The sequence below is a fragment of the Anopheles coustani genome, chromosome 3 (genome assembly GCF_943734705.1).
Source record: "Anopheles coustani chromosome 3, idAnoCousDA_361_x.2, whole genome shotgun sequence".
NCBI lineage: Eukaryota > Metazoa > Arthropoda > Insecta > Diptera > Culicidae > Anopheles > Anopheles coustani.
In genome coordinates this window covers 85,448,951-85,471,558 of record NC_071288.1, presented here as the reverse complement: position 1 = coordinate 85,471,558, position 22,608 = coordinate 85,448,951, and the positions used below count along the sequence as shown (strand labels likewise).

General features: G+C 42.4%; 5 protein-coding genes across 5 annotated transcripts; all 5 read right to left on the bottom strand.

Annotated features, from left to right (window-relative positions):
- Positions 1-1,778: 1,778 nt before the first annotated feature.
- LOC131271374 (histone H1-like) lies at positions 1,779-2,654 on the bottom strand. Its single transcript, XM_058272784.1, has one exon. The coding sequence runs from the start codon at positions 2,573-2,575 to the stop codon at positions 1,838-1,840; it is 738 nt and encodes a 245-aa protein (XP_058128767.1). The 5' UTR covers positions 2,576-2,654; the 3' UTR covers positions 1,779-1,837.
- A 2,483-nt stretch (positions 2,655-5,137) lies between these two features.
- Positions 5,138-5,988, bottom strand: LOC131271644 (histone H1-like). The gene has a single exon (XM_058273139.1). The coding sequence runs from the start codon at positions 5,903-5,905 to the stop codon at positions 5,168-5,170; it is 738 nt and encodes a 245-aa protein (XP_058129122.1). The 5' UTR covers positions 5,906-5,988; the 3' UTR covers positions 5,138-5,167.
- A 2,450-nt stretch (positions 5,989-8,438) lies between these two features.
- LOC131271334 (histone H1-like) lies at positions 8,439-9,347 on the bottom strand. Its single transcript, XM_058272728.1, has one exon. The coding sequence runs from the start codon at positions 9,233-9,235 to the stop codon at positions 8,498-8,500; it is 738 nt and encodes a 245-aa protein (XP_058128711.1). The 5' UTR covers positions 9,236-9,347; the 3' UTR covers positions 8,439-8,497.
- A 2,491-nt stretch (positions 9,348-11,838) lies between these two features.
- On the bottom strand, positions 11,839-12,757 carry LOC131271422 (histone H1-like). The gene has a single exon (XM_058272841.1). It carries the CDS (start codon positions 12,641-12,643, stop codon positions 11,906-11,908), a length of 738 nt encoding a protein of 245 aa, XP_058128824.1. The 5' UTR covers positions 12,644-12,757; the 3' UTR covers positions 11,839-11,905.
- A 2,457-nt stretch (positions 12,758-15,214) lies between these two features.
- LOC131261160 (histone H1-like) lies at positions 15,215-16,073 on the bottom strand. Its single transcript, XM_058263138.1, has one exon. It carries the CDS (start codon positions 15,981-15,983, stop codon positions 15,246-15,248), a length of 738 nt encoding a protein of 245 aa, XP_058119121.1. The 5' UTR covers positions 15,984-16,073; the 3' UTR covers positions 15,215-15,245.
- Between the last annotated feature and the right edge of the window lie 6,535 nt (positions 16,074-22,608).

The following is a 22,608-nucleotide window of genomic DNA, read 5'->3' as shown; positions in this document are numbered from 1 at the left end:
TGCTGGAACGACCACTAGGTAGGTGTTGCTTCGTCAAAAGTTCGACCGAGACTGCATTGGTGTTCAGAAGAAACGTCAAACTTTCTGACTCCAGTTTTGTATAGCATGCATATTATTTATCGAACGCTAAATATGAAGGAATTTTACCAAAATGGATACCAATTGCAGCTTTCAGTGTATTTTGAGGTGTTCTCATTACGAATCGATGGATCAACGAGTCTGTTCTTCCAAAGGGTACATGCATACTTCGCAATGTATGCATGGCTTGGCGAACTTGCCTCAACATGGAATTTTACAATAAATTAATACAATTCTTTGAAACATAAGCTAGTTGGAGTACAATTAGTTTGGCTCGGGCAATCGTAAAATTTAAATTATCACAGACTGAAATGATTATTGTATGATTGTACCGATGTATGATAATATTACTCTGATCAACATGGCCATTAGGTGATGCGCAGTAATCATTGATGATTGTATCTACTCAGGAACAAATGTTGTATGTTTTCATATTGAGCAAATGCACCCAGCTATTGGGTGAAAATAGAATTTAAGATGGAAAATAAAGTTGAAGAAAGCCAAACCGCTCGTAAGGGTCGCGCAAAAACGTGCGAGCATAATTATGTTGGGAAGTTCAGCATGGCACATATTATGAATTTAGCGAAACTTAACCTAGTGTTATATTTTCTAACATTACGAGATCATGTTTCAGGCATAAAGATGAATTAATCGTACGGGACGGTAATGCTAAAAGTGTAACTACTGGGAACCATTTACAGATCATACTGTGAAGGTACCCCTCAGCGGCTACTATTAACATTCTCATACAAATAAAAATTAAAGAAAAACATAGTTACACAACGACGAAGACGCAAGGAACCAACAAAGATTACTTTCAATTTGATTTTTGTGAGCATATACTGCATAAAACGTACTATGCAGGTACAAACGGATGTCATATTTGTGCTTTGTTTGCTCAATGCTCCTTATACTACAAGGACTCTGCATTTTGAAGAACTTATTGTACAAAACAGTACCGAACATGGAAATACTTTTCTCGTGTATTGTACTACACATTTTGGTTGGACGTCTGTTATGTGTAAAATTGAAGTTTGTCGTTTCGGGGATCAAGATGCATTAAAATCCCCACAAACCTCGATTATTTTTCTCATGTTCAACTTTAGAATTCCTCTCATCTATTTTGAACTCTATTTTTTGGATATACAGAACCGCATCCACGCAGACCGGAATAGTTCTGAAACAACTCAGTTGGAACTGCCAGTTCAAACTCAAGCTTGCATCGTTTTCAAATACTCCGCCAGAGGGCGCTACGCATGCGCTTTGTGCAACATTGAAAGCTTTCAACATGAATTATGCACCCGTGATCCTGTGATCCTCAGAATATCCGATGATATTCGCGACGAAACGTAGTGTGATCGTCTTGTAGGGATTGAAATCGTATTCTGGTGCCATAGTCCTATTCTATTCATCAGGATAAGGTTAGCATGTAAAACGAAGCCTACTCGAAGGACAGGTACCAAACGTGCTTGCCAAGGGTAGCCAAACAAACATATTGACTAGCATCAACAGGCATTCGAGGGGTATGACAACAGTGTACCCTTATGGGCAATGTTTCAACAATTCTTCAGATTCCCAAATCTAGTTGGTCAAAGTCATGTTAGTTCTCGTCAATTATGTTCGTACTTGTCCGATTCTCCCAAACCCCACCATAGAATGATATGTAATAGCTCTTTTGGAACTTTTTGGTAGCCCTGAAAAGGACTGTTGCTTAAGTTGTACAATCTGGGGCAGCGTCCCACGGCGACGGGAGACCCATTTACTTCTTGGCTGCGGCTTTCTTTGGGGCAGCTGCCTTCTTGGCGGGCGCGGCAGCCTTCTTCGGTTTCGGTGCCTTGGGCTTGGCAGCTGGGGTCTTCGAAGGCTTCGTGGACTTCTGCTTCGGAGCTGCTGGCTTCTTGGCCGCCTTCTTGGCAGCATCGGCAGCCTTTGGTTTCTTGGCGGCGGTGGCCGCTTTTGGCTTTTTGGCGGCGGTTGCTGCGGCCTTTGGCTTCTTGGCCGCGGCTCCCTCGGCCTTCTTCGTCACCTTCTTTACCTTCTTCTCTCCGGCTGGCTTCTTGGCAGCGACCTTCTTCTTCTTGTCCGCCGCCGATGCCGACTTCTTCTTGGGAGCGACAGCCTTCTTTTTCTTCTCTACTGGTGGCTTCTTGGCCGCAGCCGACAGCTTGAACGAACCCGACGCTCCGGTTCCCTTGGTCTGCACCAGCTTACCGCTGGCCACTCCGCTCTTCAGGGCCTTCTTGAAGAAGGTCGCCAGCTTGGTCACGTCGGCCTTGTAGTTGGCTGCCACGTACTTCTTGATCGCTTGCAGCGACGATCCGTTGCGCTCGTTCAACGCCTTCACCGCTGCCAGCACCATCTCGTTGACCGGAGGATGGGCAGCTGGCGCCTTTGGCTTCTTGGGTCCGGCGGCCGCTTTGGGCTTCTTCGGCGATTTGGCCACGGCTGCTGGTGCGGCTGCTGCGGCGGCGGGAACTTCCGTTGCTGTATCTGCCATTGTTTTTTCGTTCAAACTTTTGCTTCACTTGATGGTACTTTCGCTTTGTTTACGCTTGTGTTCACTCACACACACTAAATGGGATTGCTTTCAAACGGTACGAATGAACTCGCCACCGAACATCGGAGGTGACTCGATTTCGAACTGTCGGAAATACACTCGTGCTGCGCCAAATGTCAAATTCGTTCCTGATGCTGCAAACAAACTCCAAAAATACTGTTTTACTTTTTCACTATTATTTCTCTAACCGTGCTCGCGATATCGAAACTAAATGCTCAGCCCGGTAGTTCATATGTAAAGCTATCGGAATATATCTATTACAACATGGTGGTAAAGCATCAAAGAAGAGTTTTTCATGTTTCAATCCCGAAACTTGGTGATGATGAACTGCTCTGTTACGAAATTATTCCAATATTTCGGAGTTACGACAATAGGATGGATGTAAAATACTATTTTTATCATTATTCAGTATATCTTGTTTCATTCAACGAATAAAACAACCTTCTTTGAGGCATTTTAAGTAGTAAAATATCGAATCAAAAACTTTCATTCCAGATACAACTTTGGCCGAAACGTCAATTGACCTTTCTCGGGTGCTACAACGTAATGATCTTTTGATATTTGTTTTATTATGATTTAACTTATTGAATGTTCTTATTCGGTACTTATAAGACCATATAAGACATAAGTTTTAGTTTCGTATATTTATTTTTGGTATGATAAGCATTTTTTACTCATATTCCATAGGGCATGTTTCTGTGGGTTGCATGACGTTTACGATCCATTCCCAGTGTCGTCATTGGGGTTCAGAAGAAACGTCAAACTTTCTGACGCCAGTTTTGTATAGCATGCATATTATTTATCGAACGCTAAATATGAAGGAATTTTACCAAAATGGATACCAATTGCAGCTTTCAGTGTATTTTGAGGTGTTCTCATTACGAATCGATGGATCAACGAGTCTGTTCTTCCAAAGGGTACATGCATACTTCGCAATGTATGCATGGCTTGGCGAACTTGCCTTAACATGGAATTTTACAACAAATTAATACAATTCTTTGAAACATAAGCTAGTTGGAGTACAATTAGTTTGGCTCGGGCAATCGTAAAATTTAAATTATCACAGACTGAAATGATTATTGTATGATTGTACCGATGTATGATAATATTACTCTGATCAACATGGCCATTAGGTGATGCGCAATAATCATTGATGATTGTATCTACTCAGGAACAAATGTTGTATGTTTTCATATTGAGCAAATGCTCCCAGCTATTGGGTGAATATCGTTGTATATAAGGAATTTAAGATGGAAAATAAAGTTGAAGAAAGCCAAACCGCTCGTAAGGGTCGCGCAAAAACGTGCGAGCATAATTATGTTGGGAAGCTCAGCATGGCACATATTATAAATTTAGCGAAACTTAACCTAGTGTTATAGTTTCTAACATTACGAGGTCATGTTTCAGTCATAACGATGAGTTAATCGTATGAGAATGTAATGCTAAAAGTGTAACTACTGGGAACCATTAACAGATCACACTGTGAAGGTACCCTTCAGCGGCTACTATAAACCTGCTCATACAAATAAAAATTAAAGAAAAAAATAGTTACACAACGACGAAGACGCAAGGAACCAACAAAGATTACTTTCAATTTGATTTTTGTGAGCATATACTGCGTAAAACGTACTATGCAGGTACAAACGGATGTTATATTTGTGCTATGTTTGCTCAATGCTCCTTATACTACAAGGACTCTGCATTTTGAAGAACTTATTTCACAAAACAGTACCGAACATGGAAATACTTTTCTCGTGTATTGTACTACACATTTTGGTTGGACGTCTGTTATATGTGAAATTGAAGTTTGTCGTTTCGGGGATCAAGATGCATTAAAATCCCCACAAACCTCGATTATTTTTCTCATGTTCAACTTTAGAATTCCTCTCATCTATTTTGAACTCTATTTTTTGGATATACAGAACCGCATCCACGCAGACCGGAATAGTTCTGAAACAACTCAGTTGGAACTGCCAGTTCAAACTCAAGCTTGCATCGTTTTCAAATACTCCGCCAGAGGGCGCTACGCATGCGCTTTGTGCAACATTGAAAGCTTTCAACATGAATTATGCACCCGTGATCCTGTGATCCTCAGAATATCCGATGATATTCGCGACGAAACGTAGTGTGATCGTCTTGTAGGGATTGAAATCGTATTCTGGTGCCATAGTCCTATTCTATTCATCAGGATAAGGTTAGCATGTAAAACGAAGCCTACTCGAAGGACAGGTACCAAACGTGCTTGCCAAGGGTAGCCAAACAAACATATTGACTAGCATCAACAGGCATTCGAGGGGTGTGACAACAGTGTACCCTTATGGGCAATGTTTCAACAATTCTTCAGATTCCCAAATCTAGTTGGTCAAAGTCATGTTAGTTCTCGTCAATTATGTTCGTACTTGTCCGATTGTCCCAAAACCCAGCATAGAATGATATGTAATAGCTCTTTTGGAACTTTTTGGTAGCCCTGAAAAGGACTGTTGCTTAAGTTGTACAATCTGGGGCAGCGTCCCACGGCGACGGGAGACCCATTTACTTCTTGGCTGCGGCTTTCTTTGGGGCAGCTGCCTTCTTGGCGGGCGCGGCAGCCTTCTTCGGTTTCGGTGCCTTGGGTTTGGCAGCTGGGGTCTTCGAAGGCTTCGTGGACTTCTGCTTCGGAGCTGCTGGCTTCTTGGCCGCCTTCTTGGCAGCATCGGCAGCCTTTGGTTTCTTGGCGGCGGTGGCCGCTTTTGGCTTTTTGGCGGCGGTTGCTGCGGCCTTTGGCTTCTTGGCCGCGGCTCCCTCGGCCTTCTTCGTCACCTTCTTTACCTTCTTCTCTCCGGCTGGCTTCTTGGCAGCGACCTTCTTCTTCTTGTCCGCCGCCGATGCCGACTTCTTCTTGGGAGCGACAGCCTTCTTTTTCTTCTCTACTGGTGGCTTCTTGGCCGCAGCCGACAGCTTGAACGAACCCGACGCTCCGGTTCCCTTGGTCTGCACCAGCTTACCGCTGGCCACTCCGCTCTTCAGGGCCTTCTTGAAGAAGGTCGCCAGCTTGGTCACGTCGGCCTTGTAGTTGGCTGCCACGTACTTCTTGATCGCTTGCAGCGACGATCCGTTGCGCTCGTTCAACGCCTTCACCGCTGCCAGCACCATCTCGTTGACCGGAGGATGGGCAGCTGGCGCCTTTGGCTTCTTGGGTCCGGCGGCCGCTTTGGGCTTCTTCGGCGATTTGGCCACGGCTGCTGGTGCGGCTGCTGCGGCGGCGGGAACTTCCGTTGCTGTATCTGCCATTGTTTTTTCGTTCAAACTTTTGCTTCACTTGATGGTACTTTCGCTTTGTTTACGCTTGTGTTCACTCACACACACTAAATGGGATTGCTTTCAAACGGTACGAATGAACTCGCCACCGAACATCGGAGGTGACTCGATTTCGAACTGTCGGAAATACACTCGTGCTGCGCCAAATGTCAAATTCGTTCCTGATGCTGCAAACAAACTCCAAAAATACTGTTTTACTTTTTCACTATTATTTCTCTAACCGTGCTCGCGATATCGAAACTAAATGCTCAGCCCGGTAGTTCATATGTAAAGCTATCGGAATATATCTATTACAACATGGTGGTAAAGCATCAAAGAAGAGTTTTTCATGTTTCAATCCCGAAACTTGGTGATGATGAACTGCTCTGTTACGAAATTATTCCAATATTTCGGAGTTACGACAATAGGATGGATGTAAAATACTATTTTTATCATTATTCAGTATATCTTGTTTCATTCAACGAATAAAACAACCTTCTTTGAGGCATTTTAAGTAGTAAAATATCGAATCAAAAACTTTCATTCCAGATACAACTTTGGCCGAAACGTCAATTGACCTTTCTCGGGTGCTACAACGTAATGATCTTTTGATATTTGTTTTATTATGATTTAACTTATTGAATGTTCTTATTCGGTACTTATAAGACCATATAAGACATAAGTTTTAGTTTCGTATATTTATTTTTGGTATGATAAGCATTTTTTACTCATATTCCATAGGGCATGTTTCTGTGGGTTGCATGACGTTTACGATCCATTCCCAGTGTCGTCATTGGGGTTCAGAAGAAACGTCAAACTTTCTGACGCCAGTTTTGTATAGCATGCATATTATTCATCGAACGCTAAATATGAAGGAATTTTACCAAAATGGATACCAATTGCAGCTTTCAGTGTATTTTGAGGTGTTCTCATTACGAATCGATGGATCAACGAGTCTGTTCTTCCAAAGGGTACATGCATACTTCGCAATGTATGCATGGCTTGGCGAACTTGCCTTAACATGGAATTTTACAACAAATTAATACAATTCTTTGAAACATAAGCTAGTTGGAGTACAATTAGTTTGGCTCGGGCAATCGTAAAATTTAAATTATCACAGACTGAAATGATTATTGTATGATTGTACCGATGTATGATAATATTACTCTGATCAACATGGCCATTAGGTGATGCGCAATAATCATTGATGATTGTATCTACTCAGGAACAAATGTTGTATGTTTTCATATTGAGCAAATGCTCCCAGCTATTGGGTGAATATCGTTGTATATAAGGAATTTAAGATGGAAAATAAAGTTGAAGAAAGCCAAACCGCTCGTAAGGGTCGCGCAAAAACGTGCGAGCATAATTATGTTGGGAAGCTCAGCATGGCACATATTATGAATTTAGCGAAACTTAACCTAGTGTTATAGTTTCTAACATTACGAGGTCATGTTTCAGTCATAACGATGAGTTAATCGTATGAGAATGTAATGCTAAAAGTGTAACTACTGGGAACCATTAACAGATCACACTGTGAAGGTACCCTTCAGCGGCTACTATAAACCTGCTCATACAAATAAAAATTAAAGAAAAAAATAGTTACACAACGACGAAGACGCAAGGAACCAACAAAGATTACTTTCAATTTGATTTTTGTGAGCATATACTGCGTAAAACGTACTATGCAGGTACAAACGGATGTTATATTTGTGCTATGTTTGCTCAATGCTCCTTATACTACAAGGACTCTGCATTTTGAAGAACTTATTTCACAAAACAGTACCGAACATGGAAATACTTTTCTCGTGTATTGTACTACACATTTTGGTTGGACGTCTGTTATATGTGAAATTGAAGTTTGTCGTTTCGGGGATCAAGATGCATTAAAATCCCCACAAACCTCGATTATTTTTCTCATGTTCAACTTTAGAATTCCTCTCATCTATTTTGAACTCTATTTTTTGGATATACAGAACCGCATCCACGCAGACCGGAATAGTTCTGAAACAACTCAGTTGAAACTGCCAGTTCAAACTCAAGCTTGCATCGTTTTCAAATACTCCGCCAGAGGACGCTACGCATGCGCTTTGTGCAACATTGAAAGCTTTCAACATGAATCATGCACCCGTGATCCTGTGATCCTCAGAAAATCCGATGATATTCGCGAGGTAACGTAGTGTGATCGTCTTGTAGGGATTGAAATCGTATTCTGGTGCCATAGTCCTATTCTATTCATCAGGATAAGGTTAGCATGTAAAACGAAGCCTACTCGAAGGACAGGTACCAAACGTGCTTGCCAAGGGTAGCCAAACAAACATATTGACTAGCATCAACAGGCATTCGAGGGGTGTGACAACAGTGTACCCTTATGGGCAATGTTTCAACAATTCTTCAGATTACCAAATCTAGTTGGTCAAAGTCATGTTAGTTCTCGTCAATTATGTTCGTACTTGTCTGATTCTCCCAAACCCCAGCATAGAATGATATGTAATAGCTCTTTTGGAACTTTTTGGTAGCCCTGAAAAGGACTGTTGCTTAAGTTGTACAATCTGGGGCAGCGTCCCACGGCGACGGGAGACCCATTTACTTCTTGGCTGCGGCTTTCTTTGGGGCAGCTGCCTTCTTGGCGGGCGCGGCAGCCTTCTTCGGTTTCGGTGCCTTGGGCTTGGCAGCTGGGGTCTTCGAAGGCTTCGTGGACTTCTGCTTCGGAGCTGCTGGCTTCTTGGCCGCCTTCTTGGCAGCATCGGCAGCCTTTGGTTTCTTGGCGGCGGTGGCCGCTTTTGGCTTTTTGGCGGCGGTTGCTGCGGCCTTTGGCTTCTTGGCCGCGGCTCCCTCGGCCTTCTTCGTCACCTTCTTTACCTTCTTCTCTCCGGCTGGCTTCTTGGCAGCGACCTTCTTCTTCTTGTCCGCCGCCGATGCCGACTTCTTCTTGGGAGCGACAGCCTTCTTTTTCTTCTCTACTGGTGGCTTCTTGGCCGCAGCCGACAGCTTGAACGAACCCGACGCTCCGGTTCCCTTGGTCTGCACCAGCTTACCGCTGGCCACTCCGCTCTTCAGGGCCTTCTTGAAGAAGGTCGCCAGCTTGGTCACGTCGGCCTTGTAGTTGGCTGCCACGTACTTCTTGATCGCTTGCAGCGACGATCCGTTGCGCTCGTTCAACGCCTTCACCGCTGCCAGCACCATCTCGTTGACCGGAGGATGGGCAGCTGGCGCCTTTGGCTTCTTGGGTCCGGCGGCCGCCTTGGGCTTCTTCGGCGATTTGGCCACGGCTGCTGGTGCGGCTGCTGCGGCGGCGGGAACTTCCGTTGCTGTATCTGCCATTGTTTTTTCGTTCAAACTTTTGCTTCACTTGATGGTACTTTCGCTTTGTTTACGCTTGTGTTCACTCACACACACTAACGGGATTGCTTTCAAACGGTACGAATGAACTCGCCACCGAACATCGGAGGTGACTCGATTTCGAACTGTCGGAAATACACTCGTGCTGCGCCAAATGTCAAATTCGTTCCTGATGCTGCAAACAAACTCCAAAAATACTGTTTTACTTTTTCATTATTATTTCTCTTACCGTGCTCGCGATATCGAAACTAAATGCTCAGCCCGGTAGCTCATATGTAAAGCTATCGGAATATATCTATTACAATATGGTGGTAAAGCATCAAAGAAGAGTTTTTCATGTTTCAATCCCGAAATTTGGTGACGATGACCTGCTCTGTTACGAAATTATTGCAATATTTCTGAGTTACGACAATAGGATGGATGTAAAATACTATTTTTATCATTATTCAGTATATCTTGTTTCATTCAACGAATAAAACAACCTTCTTTGAGGCATTTTAAATAGTAAAATATCGAATCAAAAACTTTCATTCCAGATACAATTTTGGCCGAAACGTCAATTGACCTTTCTCGGGTGCTACAACGTAATGATCTTTTGATATTTGTTTTATTATGATTTAACTCATTGAATGTTCTTATTCGGTACTTATAAGACTATAAAAGACATAAGTTTTTGTTTTGTATATTTATTTTTGGTATGATAAGCATTTTTTACTCATATTCCATAGGGCATGTTTCTGTGGGTTGCATGACGTTTACGATCCGTTCCCAGTGTCGTCATTGGTGTTCAGAAGAAACGTCAAACTTTCTGACGCCAGTTTTGTATAGCATGCATATTATTTATCGAACGCTAAATATGAAGGAATTTTACCAAAATGGATACCAATTGCAGCTTTCAGTGTATTTTGAGGTGTTCTCATTACGAATCGATGGATCAACGAGTCTGTTCTTCCAAAGGGAACATGCATACTTCGCAATGTATGCATGGCTTGGCGAACTTGCCTTAACATGGAATTTTACAATAAATTAATACAATTCTTTGAAACATAAGCTAGTTGGAGTACAATTAGTTTGGCTCGGGCAATCGTAAAATTTAAATTATCACAGACTGAAATGATTATTGTATGATTGTACCGATGTATGATAATATTACTCTGATCAACATGGCCATTAGGTGATGCGCAGTAATCATTGATGATTGTATCTACTCAGGAACAAATGTTGTATGTTTTCATATTGAGCAAATGCTCCCAGCTATTGGGTGAATATCGTTGTATATAAGGAATTTAAGATGGAAAATAAAGTTGAAGAAAGCCAAACCGCTCGTAAGGGTCGCGCAAAAACGTGCGAGCATAATTATGTTGGGAAGCTCAGCATGGCACATATTATGAATTTAGCGAAACTTAACCTAGTGTTATAGTTTCTAACATTACGAGGTCATGTTACAGGCATAACGATGAGTTAATCGTATGAGAATGTAATGCTAAAAGTGTAACTACTGGGAACCATTAACAGATCACACTGTGAAGGTACCCTTCAGCGGCTACTATAAACCTGCTCATACAAATAAAAATTAAAGAAAAAAATAGTTACACAACGACGAAGACGCAAGGAACCAACAAAGATTACTTTCAATTTGATTTTTGTGAGCATATACTGCATAAAACGTACTATGTAGGTACAAACGGATGTCATATTCGTGCTATGTTTGCTCAGTGCTCCTTATACTACAAGGACTCTGCATTTTGAAGAACTTATTTTACAAAACAGTACCGAACATGGAAATACTTTTCTCGTGTATTGTAGTACATATTTTGGTTGGACGCCTGTTATATGTGAAATTGAAGTTTGTCGTTTCGGGGATCAAGATGCATTAAAATCCCCACAAACCTCGATTATTTTTCTCATGATCAACTTTAGAATTCCTCTCATCTATTTTGAACTCTATTTTTTGGATATACAGAACCGCATCCACGCAGACCGGAATAGTTCTGAAACAACTCAGTTGAAACTGCCAGTTCAAACTCAAGCTTGCATCGTTTTCAAATACTCCGCCAGAGGACGCTACGCATGCGCTTTGTGCAACATTGAAAGCTTTCAACATGAATCATGCACCCGTGATCCTGTGATCCTCCGAATATCCGATGATATTCGCGAGGAAACGTAGTGTGATCGTCTTGTAGGGATTGAAATCGTATTCTGATGCCAAAGTCCTATTCTATTCATCAGTGACGTAGTAAACGTAGTGTGATCGTCTTGTAGGGATTGAAATCGTATTCTGGTGCCATAGTCCTGTTCTATTCATCAGGATAAGGTTAGCATGTAAAACGAAGCCTACTCGAAGGACAGGTACCAAACGTGCTTGCCAAGGGTAGCCAAACAAACATATTGACTAGCATCAACAGGCATTCGAGGGGTGTGACAACAGTGTACCCTTATGGGCAATGTTTCAACAATTCTTCAGATTCCCAAATCTAGTTGGTCAAAGTCATGTTAGTTCTCGTCAATTATGTTCGTACTTGTTCGATTCTCCCAAACCCCAGCATAGAATGATATGTAATAGCTCTTTTGGAACTTTTTGGTAGCCCTGAAAAGGACTGTTGCTTAAGTTGTACAATCTGGGGCAGCGTCCCACGGCGACGGGAGACCCATTTACTTCTTGGCTGCAGCTTTCTTTGGGGCAGCTGCCTTCTTGGCGGGCGCGGCAGCCTTCTTCGGTTTCGGTGCCTTGGGCTTGGCAGCTGGGGTCTTCGAAGGCTTCGTGGACTTCTGCTTCGGAGCTGCTGGCTTCTTGGCCGCCTTCTTGGCAGCATCGGCAGCCTTTGGTTTCTTGGCGGCGGTGGCCGCTTTTGGCTTTTTGGCGGCGGTTGCTGCGGCCTTTGGCTTCTTGGCCGCGGCTCCCTCGGCCTTCTTCGTCACCTTCTTTACCTTCTTCTCTCCGGCTGGCTTCTTGGCAGCGACCTTCTTCTTCTTGTCCGCCGCCGATGCCGACTTCTTCTTGGGAGCGACAGCCTTCTTTTTCTTCTCTACTGGTGGCTTCTTGGCCGCAGCCGACAGCTTGAACGAACCCGACGCTCCGGTTCCCTTGGTCTGCACCAGCTTACCGCTGGCCACTCCGCTCTTCAGGGCCTTCTTGAAGAAGGTCGCCAGCTTGGTCACGTCGGCCTTGTAGTTGGCTGCCACGTACTTCTTGATAGCTTGCAGCGACGATCCGTTGCGCTCGTTCAACGCCTTCACCGCTGCCAGCACCATCTCGTTGACCGGAGGATGGGCAGCTGGCGCCTTTGGCTTCTTGGGTCCGGCGGCCGCTTTGGGCTTCTTCGGCGACTTGGCCACGGCTGCTGGTGCGGCTGCTGCGGCGGCGGGAACTTCCGTTGCTGTATCTGCCATTGTTTTTTCGTTCAAACTTTTGCTTCACTTGATGGTACTTTCGCTTTGTTTACGCTTGTGTTCACTCACACACACTAACGGGATTGCTTTCAAACGGTACGAATGAACTCGCCACCGAACATCGGAGGTGACTCGATTTCGAACTGTCGGAAATACACTCGTGCTGCGCCAAATGTCAAATTCGTTCCTGATGCTGCAAACAAACTCCAAAAATACTGTTTTACTTTTTCTCTATTATTTCTCTAACCGTGCTCGCGATATCGAAACTAAATGCTCAGCCCGGTAGTTCATATGTAAAGCTATCGGGAAATATCTATTACAACATGGTGGTAAAGCATTAAAGCAGAGTTTTTCATGTTTCAATCCCGAAATTTGGTGACGATGACCTGCTCTGTTACGAAATTATTGCAATATTTCGGAGTTACGACAATAGGATGGATGTAAAATACTATTTTTATCATTATTCAGTATATCTTGTTTCATTCAACGAATAAAACAACCTTCTTTGAGGCATTTTAAGTAGTAAAATATCGAATCAAAAACTTTCATTCCAGATACAATTTTGGCCGAAACGTCAATTGACCTTTCTCGGGTGCTACAACGTAATGGTCTTTTGATATTTGTTTTATTATGATTTAACTCATTGAATGTTCTTATTCGGTACTTATAAAACTATAAAAGACATAAGTTTTTGTTTTGTATATTTATTTTTGGTATGATAAGCATTTTTTACTCATATTCCATAGGGCATGTTTCTGTGGGTTGCATGACGTTTACGATCCATTCCCAGTGTCGTCATTGGGGTTCAGAAGAAACGTCAAACTTTCTGACGCCAGTTTTGTATAGCATGCCTATTATTTATCGAACGCTAAATATGAGGGAATTTTACTAATAATACATCAAAATGGATACCAATTGCAGCTTTCAGTGAATTTTGAGGTGTTCCCATTACCAATCGATGGATCATCGAGTCTGTTCTTCCAAAGGGAACATGCGTCCTTCGCAATGTATGCATGGCTTGGCGAACTTGCCTCAACATAGAATTTTACAATAAATTAATACAATTCTTTGAAACATAAGCTAGTTAGAGTACAATAAGTTAGGTTAGGGCAATCGTAAAATTTAAATTATCACAGACCCAAATGATTATTGTATGATTGTACCGATGTATGATAATATTACTCTGATCAACATGGCCATCAGGTGATGCGCAGTAATCATTGATGATTGTATCTACTCGGGAAAAAATGTTGTATGTTTTCATGTTGAGCAAATGCTCCCAGCTAATGGGTGAATATCGTTGTATATAAGGAATTTAAGATGGAAAATAAAGTTGAAGAAAGCCAAACCGCTCGTAAGGGTCGCGCAAAAACGTGCGAGCATAATTATGTTGGGAAGCTCAGCATGGTACATATTATGAATTTAGCGAAACTTAACCTAGTGTTATAGTTTCTAACATTATGAGGTCATGTTTCGCGCATAAAGATGAGTTAATCGTATGGGAATGTAATGCTAAAAGTGTAACTACTGTGAACCATTAACAGATCATACTGTGAAGGTACCCCTCAGTGGCTACGATAAACCTGCTCATACAAATAAAAATTAAAGAAAAAAATAGTTACACAACGACGAAGACGCAAGGAACCAACAAAGATTACTTTCAATTTGATTTTTGTGAGCATATACTGCGTAAAACGTACTATGCAGGTACAAACGGATGTCATATTTGTGCTTTGTTTGCTCAATGCTCCTTATACTACAAGGACTCTGCATTTTGAAGAACTTATTTCACAAAACAGTACCGAACATGGAAATACTTTTCTCGTGTATTGTACTACACATTTTGGTTGGACGTCTGTTATGTGTAAAATTGAAGTTTATCGTTTCGGGGATCAACATGCATTAAAATCCCCCCAAGCCTCGATTACTTTTCTCTGGTTCAACTTTAGAATTCCTTTCATCTATTTTGAACTCTATTTTGGGGATTTACAGAACCGCATTCACGCAGACCAGAATAGTTCTCAAACAACTCAGTTGAAACTGCCAGTTCAAACTCAAGCTTGCATCGTTTTCAAATACTCCGCCAGAGGGCGCTACGCATGCGCTTTGTGCAACATTGAAAGCTTTCAACATGAATTATGCACCCGTGATCCTGTGATCCTCAGAATATCCGATGATATTCGCGACGAAACGTAGTGTGATCGTCTTGTAGGGATTGAAATCGTATTCTGGTGCCATAGTCCTATTCTATTCATCAGGATAAGGTTAGCATGTAAAACGAAGCCTACTCGAAGGACAGGTACCAAACGTGCTTGCCAAGGGTAGCCAAACAAACATATTGACTAGCATCAACAGGCATTCGAGGGGTATGACAACAGTGTACCCTTATGGGCAATGTTTCAACAATTCTTCAGATTCCCAAATCTAGTTGGTCAAAGTCATGTTAGTTCTCGTCAATTATGTTCGTACTTGTCCGACTCTCCCAAACCCCAGCATAGAATGATATGTAATAGCTCTTTTGGAACTTTTTGGTAGCCCTGAAAAGGACTGTTGCTTAAGTTGTACAATCTGGGGCAGCGTCCCACGGCGACGGGAGACCCATTTACTTCTTGGCTGCGGCTTTCTTTGGGGCAGCTGCCTTCTTGGCGGGCGCGGCAGCCTTCTTCGGTTTCGGTGCCTTGGGCTTGGTAGCTGGGGTCTTCGAAGGCTTCGTAGACTTCTGCTTCGGAGCTGCTGGCTTCTTGACCGCCTTCTTGGCAGCATCGGCAGCCTTTGGTTTCTTGGCGGCGGTGGCCGCTTTTGGCTTTTTGGCGGCGGTTGCTGCGGCCTTTGGCTTCTTGGCCGCGGCTCCCTCGGCCTTCTTCGTCACCTTCTTTACCTTCTTCTCTCCGGCTGGCTTCTTGGCAGCGACCTTCTTCTTCTTGTCCGCCGCCGATGCCGACTTCTTCTTGGGAGCGACAGCCTTCTTTTTCTTCTCTACTGGTGGCTTCTTGGCCGCAGCCGACAGCTTGAACGAACCCGACGCTCCGGTTCCCTTGGTCTGCACCAGCTTACCGCTGGCCACTCCGCTCTTCAGGGCCTTCTTGAAGAAGGTCGCCAGCTTGGTCACGTCGGCCTTGTAGTTGGCTGCCACGTACTTCTTGATCGCTTGCAGCGACGATCCGTTGCGCTCGTTCAACGCCTTCACCGCTGCCAGCACCATCTCGTTGACCGGAGGATGGGCAGCTGGCGCCTTTGGCTTCTTGGGTCCGGCGGCCGCTTTGGGCTTCTTCGGCGACTTGGCCACGGCTGCTGGTGCGGCTGCTGCGGCGGCGGGAACTTCCGTTGCTGTATCTGCCATTGTTTTTTCGTTCAAACTTTTGCTTCACTTGATGGTACTTTCGCTTTGTTTACGCTTGTGTTCACTCACACACACTAACGGGATTGCTTGCAAACGGTACGAATGAACTCGCCACCGAACATCGGAGGTGACTCGATTTCGAACTGTCGGAAATACACTCGTGCTGCGCCAAATGTCAAATTCGTTCCTGATGCTGCAAACAAACTCCAAAAATACTGTTTTACTTTTTCACTATTATTACTCTAACCGTGCTCGCGATATCGAAACTAAATGCTCAGCCCGGTAGCTCATATGTAAAGCTATCGGAATATATCTATTACAACATGGTGGTAAAGCATCAAAGAAGAGTTTTTCATGTTTCAATCCCGAAACTTGGTGATGATGAACTGCTCTGTTACGAAATTATTGCAATATTTCGGAGTTACGACAATAGGATGGATGTAAAATACTATTTTTATCATTATTCAGTATATCTTGTTTCATTCAACGAATAAAACAACCTTCTTTGAGGCATTTTAAATAGTAAAATATCGAATCAAAAACTTTCATTTCAGATACAACTTTGGCCGAAACGTCAATTGACCTTTCTCGGGTGCTACAACGTAATGATCTTTTGATATTTGTTTTATTATGATTTAACTTATTGAATGTTCTTATTCGGTACTTATAAGACCATAAAAGACATAAGTTTTAGTTTTGTATATTTATTTTTGGTATGATAAGCATTTTTTACTTATATTTCATAGGGCATGTTTCTGTGGGTTGCATGACGTTTACGATCCATTCCCAGTGTCGTCATTGGTGTTCAGAAGAAACGTCAAACTTTCTGACGCCAGTTTTGTATAGCATGCCTATTATTTATCGAACGCTAAATATGAGGGAATTTTACTAATAATACATCAAAATGGATACCAATTGCAGCTTTCAGTGAATTTTGAGGTGTTCCCATTACCAATCGATGGATCATCGAGTCTGTTCTTCCAAAGGGAACATGCATCCTTCGCAATGTATGCATAGCTTGGCGAACTTGCCTCAACATAGAATTTTACAATAAATTAATACAATTCTTTGAAACATAAGCTAGTTAGAGTACAATAAGTTAGGTTAGGGCAATCGTAAAATTTAAATTATCACAGACCCAAATGATTATTGTATGATTGTACCGATGTATGATAATATTACTCTGATCAACATGGCCATCAGGTGATGCGCAGTAATCATTGATGATTGTATCTACTCGGGAAAAAATGTTGTATGTTTTCATGTTGAGCAAGTGCTCCCAGCTAATGGGTGAATATCGTTGTATATAAGGAATTTAAGATGGAAAATAAAGTTGAAGAAAGCCAAACCGATCATAAGGGTTGTGCAAAAACGTGCGAGCATAATTATGTTGGGAAGCTCAGCATGGTACATATTATGAATTTAGCGAAACTTAATCTAGTGTTATAGTTTCTAACATTATGAGGTCATGTTTCGCGCATAAAGATGAGTTAATCGTATGGGAATGTAATGCTAAAAGTGTAACTACTGTGAACCATTAACAGATCACACTGTGAAGGTACCCCTCAGTGGCTACGATAAACCTGCTCATACAAATAAAAATTAAAGAAAAAAATAGTTACACAACGACGAAGACGCAAGGAACCAACAAAGATTACTTTCAATTTGATTTTTGTGAGCATATACTGCGTAAAACGTACTATGCAGGTACAAACGGATGTCATATTCGTGCTATGTTTGCTCAGTGCTCCTTATACTACAAGGACTCTGCATTTTGAAGAACTTATTTTACAAAACAGTACCGAACATGGAAATACTTTTCTCGTGTATTGTACTACATATTTTGGTTGGACGTCTGTTATATGTGAAATTGAAGTTTGTCGTTTCGGGGATCAAGATGCATTAAAATCCCCACAAACCTCGATTGGTAAAAGATTAAATGAGGCCCCGGCCGCCATGTTTTCGATCGTGGCTACACCTCTTGTGGACGTTTAAACTGAATGTATGCAATTGGTGATACATTAATTCGTTAAATTCAACCTACGAGTATTTGAACCGTAGTGTGTACCGTTAATTTCGGCTACGCAATCAACCTAATGGTGCGGTATGAGGGGGGCCCACGGGCCCCCCTTATTTCTCAAAACTATAACAAACTCTCTTTTTCGGTAGACCTAGCGCAGTCCGCTCGCTTCGCTCGCTGCGGGCGCGCCGCCGTTTCCAAATCATTTCTTCGGCTAAACTCATTGTTCCATGCTGGCCATCATGTGTGGTATAGTTTAGTTACTAGTAACTTACAGTAACTTAACATGTAAAAGTATATTAACCCGCATTCACCCTCCACTGCGTGATTAGTTTAAACCGTTATGTTCTTTTAAGCGAACCGTTAGCGATCAAATATTTGAAAAGTATGCATGCGTCGCGCTTTGCATAGCTTCAGGCGCTTAATGTGAACAAGTAGGAAGAGGAGAATCTAGCCCGGGGCCTCATTTACTCTTTTACCCCTCGATTATTTTTCTCATGTTCAACTTTAGAATTCCTCTCATCTATTTTGAACTCTATTTTGGGGATGTACAGAACCGCATTCACGCAGACCGGAATAGTTCTCAAACAACTCAGTTGAAACTGCCAGTTCAAACTCAAGCTTGCATCGTTTTCAAATACTCCGCCAGAGGGCGCTACGCATGCGCTTTGTGCAACATTGAAAGCTTTCAACATGAATCATGCACCCGTGATCCTGTGATCCTCCGAATATCCGATGATATTCGCGAGGAAACGTAGTGTGATCGTCTTGTAGTGATTGAAATCGTATTCTGGTGCCATAGTCCTATTCTATTCATCAGGATAAGGTTAGCATGTAAAACGAAGCCTACTCGAAGGACAGGTACCAAACGTGCTGGCCAAGGGTAGCCAAACAAACATATTGACTAGCATCAACAGGCATTCGAGGGGTGTGACAACAGTGTACCCTTATGGGCAATGTTTCAACAATTCTTCAGATTCCCAAATCTAGTTGGTCAAAGTCATGTTAGTTCTCGTCAATTATGTTCGTACTTGTCCGATTCTCCCAAAACCCAGCATAGAATGATATGTAATAGCTCTTTTGGAACTTTTTGGTAGCCCTGAAAAGGACTGTTGCTTAAGTTGTACAATCTGGGGCAGCGTCCCACGGCGACGGGAGACTCATTTACTTCTTGGCTGCAGTTTTCTTTGGGGCAGCTGCCTTCTTGGCGGGCGCGGCAGCCTTCTTCGGTTTCGGTGCCTTGGGCTTGGCAGCTGGGGTCTTCGAAGGCTTCGTAGACTTCTGCTTCGGAGCTGCTGGCTTCTTGACCGCCTTCTTGGCAGCATCGGCAGCCTTTGGTTTCTTGGCGGCGGTGGCCGCATTAGGCTTTTTGGCGGCGGTTGCTGCGGCCTTTGGCTTCTTGGCCGCGGCTCCCTCGGCCTTCTTCGTCACCTTCTTTACCTTCTTCTCTCCGGCTGGCTTCTTGGCAGCGACCTTCTTCTTCTTGTCCGCCGCCGATGCCGACTTCTTCTTGGGAGCGGCAGCCTTCTTTTTCTCCTTAGAATAAGGAGATAGAGTTCACTTCTGGTGTGCAGATATCGAGATATCGAACCAACTTAAGGCTTATTGAGGGAAGGATAGCAGGAATGTAATGAAATTCCCACTGGTGTTGGTATGCTAGGGTAGGGAAAGAATTTTTCACTTCCCATTGATACAGTCTGACAAGAAAGTATCCGTACAGTCATCAATTTCAACTTTAAGCCTAGTTATCTCAGCGACTAAGTGACCTAGGACAATTATTTAAACGACATCTCGTAGATAAACTTCTATTCTATCCAATGAGGTCTTAACATTTCAAAAAAGTTACTTGTAGGTCACTTTGCTCTAACGAAACCCCAACAAAGGCTCAAAATCGATGACAAAAAAGTATTCGTACACCCGGCTTTCTTGACCAAAAACACCGGTTTGGTGAGGTTCTAGTAGTCAAAGTATCAACCTAGCTATTATTTCGAGTTATTAAGGGTCTAAAAGAATGGCGGCATCAATTTTATATCATCATTTAACGAGAAATGGCCAGTGAAACTTGGCATACAGCTGCAACCGATAGAGAGCTATCTTTTTCATGTGATGTCAAGGGAACCTAACATGGCAAGTTGATGAACTCTGTGGCAAATCTCATGCTAAGTCTCAGGAACTTATAATTTGTCGAATTAACCAGGGTACAACTAGACTAAACCCTGCAAACAGACATCTTTCGTGGTTAGGCAATCGCTATGAGGTGGTGATTGCTCGAAAAACTATGAAGTCCTCCATACTTAGAGTTCTGAAACATGACGAACGAAGTGTCTAGATCACCAATCATATGATTTGGATTACAACTCTTAAGAAGGTTTTTTGGAAATAACAATAACATTGCATAATTGTACGTTGCAAAGTTTTCGTTTCTAAGAAAAGAATAAGGAAGACTGGGGATTTGCAAATCGCTGTATTTTGATGCCATTGGCGTGTCAGCACAGTGTTTTATACACTATATACAGACTTCATACATACAAAATTAAGCAATTTTGGCCAAAAAAACGACCAACAATAGAGACTTAACGTCGAACTCAATCATCAATATGAGCAACGTTGTTCCAACTATAAAACACAGTAGTTGAAAGTATGTGTTATGGCGTTCGGAGGCCATTACTCAAACTGGAAACATTGAACTAATTATAAATCATCTGTAGGACATGGTCTACTTCGCCCATTTTATTCTTTGGACAAGCCAACCCTTGGTAAAAGTTTAGATGTTCTACAATGTTCTCTCTGAGTAAAATAACGATCCTAAGAATAGGTCATGTATTGTCCAAGAGTGACCACTTTATGAGACCATACAAGTGTTGACGATACTCGAAAAGTGTCCGGAATCGATCTCTATACAACATTTGTCGAAAGATGCCTAGATCTACCATCAACGGAACATTATCCTGATCTTAGTAGACATCTTTAGAACTATTATGGAATCGGGTCAAATTTCCAGCATATTTCGAAAAGAAAACTGGTAGAAATTATTTCTTGGCACTTACAGGCTATTATTGAGGCAAGTGGCATTGATTGCACCATATTGGCACATCATGTACGGATGGCACATCATCAATACTCATCATGTACGGATACTTTTTTGTCATCGATTTTGAGCCTTTGTTGGGGTTTCGTTAGAGCAAAGTGACCTACAAGTAACTTTTTTGAAATGTTAAGACCTCGTTGGATAGAATAGAAGTTTATCTACGAGATGTCGTTTAAATAATTGTCCTAGGTCACGTAGTCGCTGAGATAACTAGGCTTAAAGTTGAAATTGATGACTGTACGGATACTTTCTTGATAGACTGTATATCTTACACTCTTTATGATGATGAATGAATCCATCTCTATACGTCCCAGATGGTTTCCGGTGGAGCGTTTGGGGTATCCAAAGTTTCAACGGATCTGAACTTCTTCGTAGGAAACCCTGGTAGTATGCGGTGCTCAGAGAATATTTTATTGGTTGGTCTGATAACTAATCAGAGGAAGATGAAATACCTTACCGACAGTGTGTAAGAATCAGGGTAAATAGGAAGTATGCTAATATGTAAAATATACTAAAATCTCAGTCCAATTATGAATTTACCATGTTACCATTAATTTGCATTTTAGACTACTGGTTAGTTTGTTAACTTGAATAAAATGTTGATAACCAAATGCAAATCTGATGCGTGATGAATTAACTGCAAATAAATTAAGTCTTGATTTCAAATATAACGTACAAATAACACCAAAATAGCCGCAGAAGATTTTTTTTACAATAATTGGCAAAGTATATTCGAAACACACGAACCCCAATCACAGGTTCGTATCCTGTTGTTATCGACAAATAGTTGAAAAACTTTGCCATCTGCTTGGTTCTCGAAATTATATGTTTCAGATGATTAATCTGAAACGTTGAAAACCTTTTTCAACTAACACGAGGCACGGGCAGAACGTTTCAATTGTTCTGTGAAATTGTAACGGGGTTGAAACTGGTGGCCGTTTTCTGCCAACATCAAGTATACTTGGCTTGTGTTCGAATGGTGAGGTGGACCATCGCCATCATTTCCGTTCCGGCGGTGGAGTGTATAATCTAAATTTGAGAAAAAGCAATATCTTGGTCTGCGCAGCGGACACCGAATTGGTCCGGTCGTTGTGGCGAGCATTTGATCCATGTTTTGTGGAAGGAATATATGATATAACAAAAAATAATGAAGGAAAGGACGAATACACAGTCTGTCGTGGGAACGCAGTTGAATGCAGACCATTTTGTTTCAAAATTGCTCGCAGCTATCGATCCGTTGGTGGTAGGGAAAGTTTGCTTATCATTCTAATCGAAAGTTGATCCTTACCGGACTACACTGTCGCGGGTGTAGAGTTCGTGAGAGCGGGAGGGACGTGGGGGAGAAACGATACCAGGAGGACGTTGTAGGGCCATAACGGAATTCCGAGATGGATCATGATCCGGTAGTTTCCTTGTTGCCGGGAGGGCAGGAGAACTTTCCACCGGAAATACATTAGTGCATAAAGGAAACACTATATGAAAAATACGTTGGAAAATCTCACCGAAGCGTTGGGTAG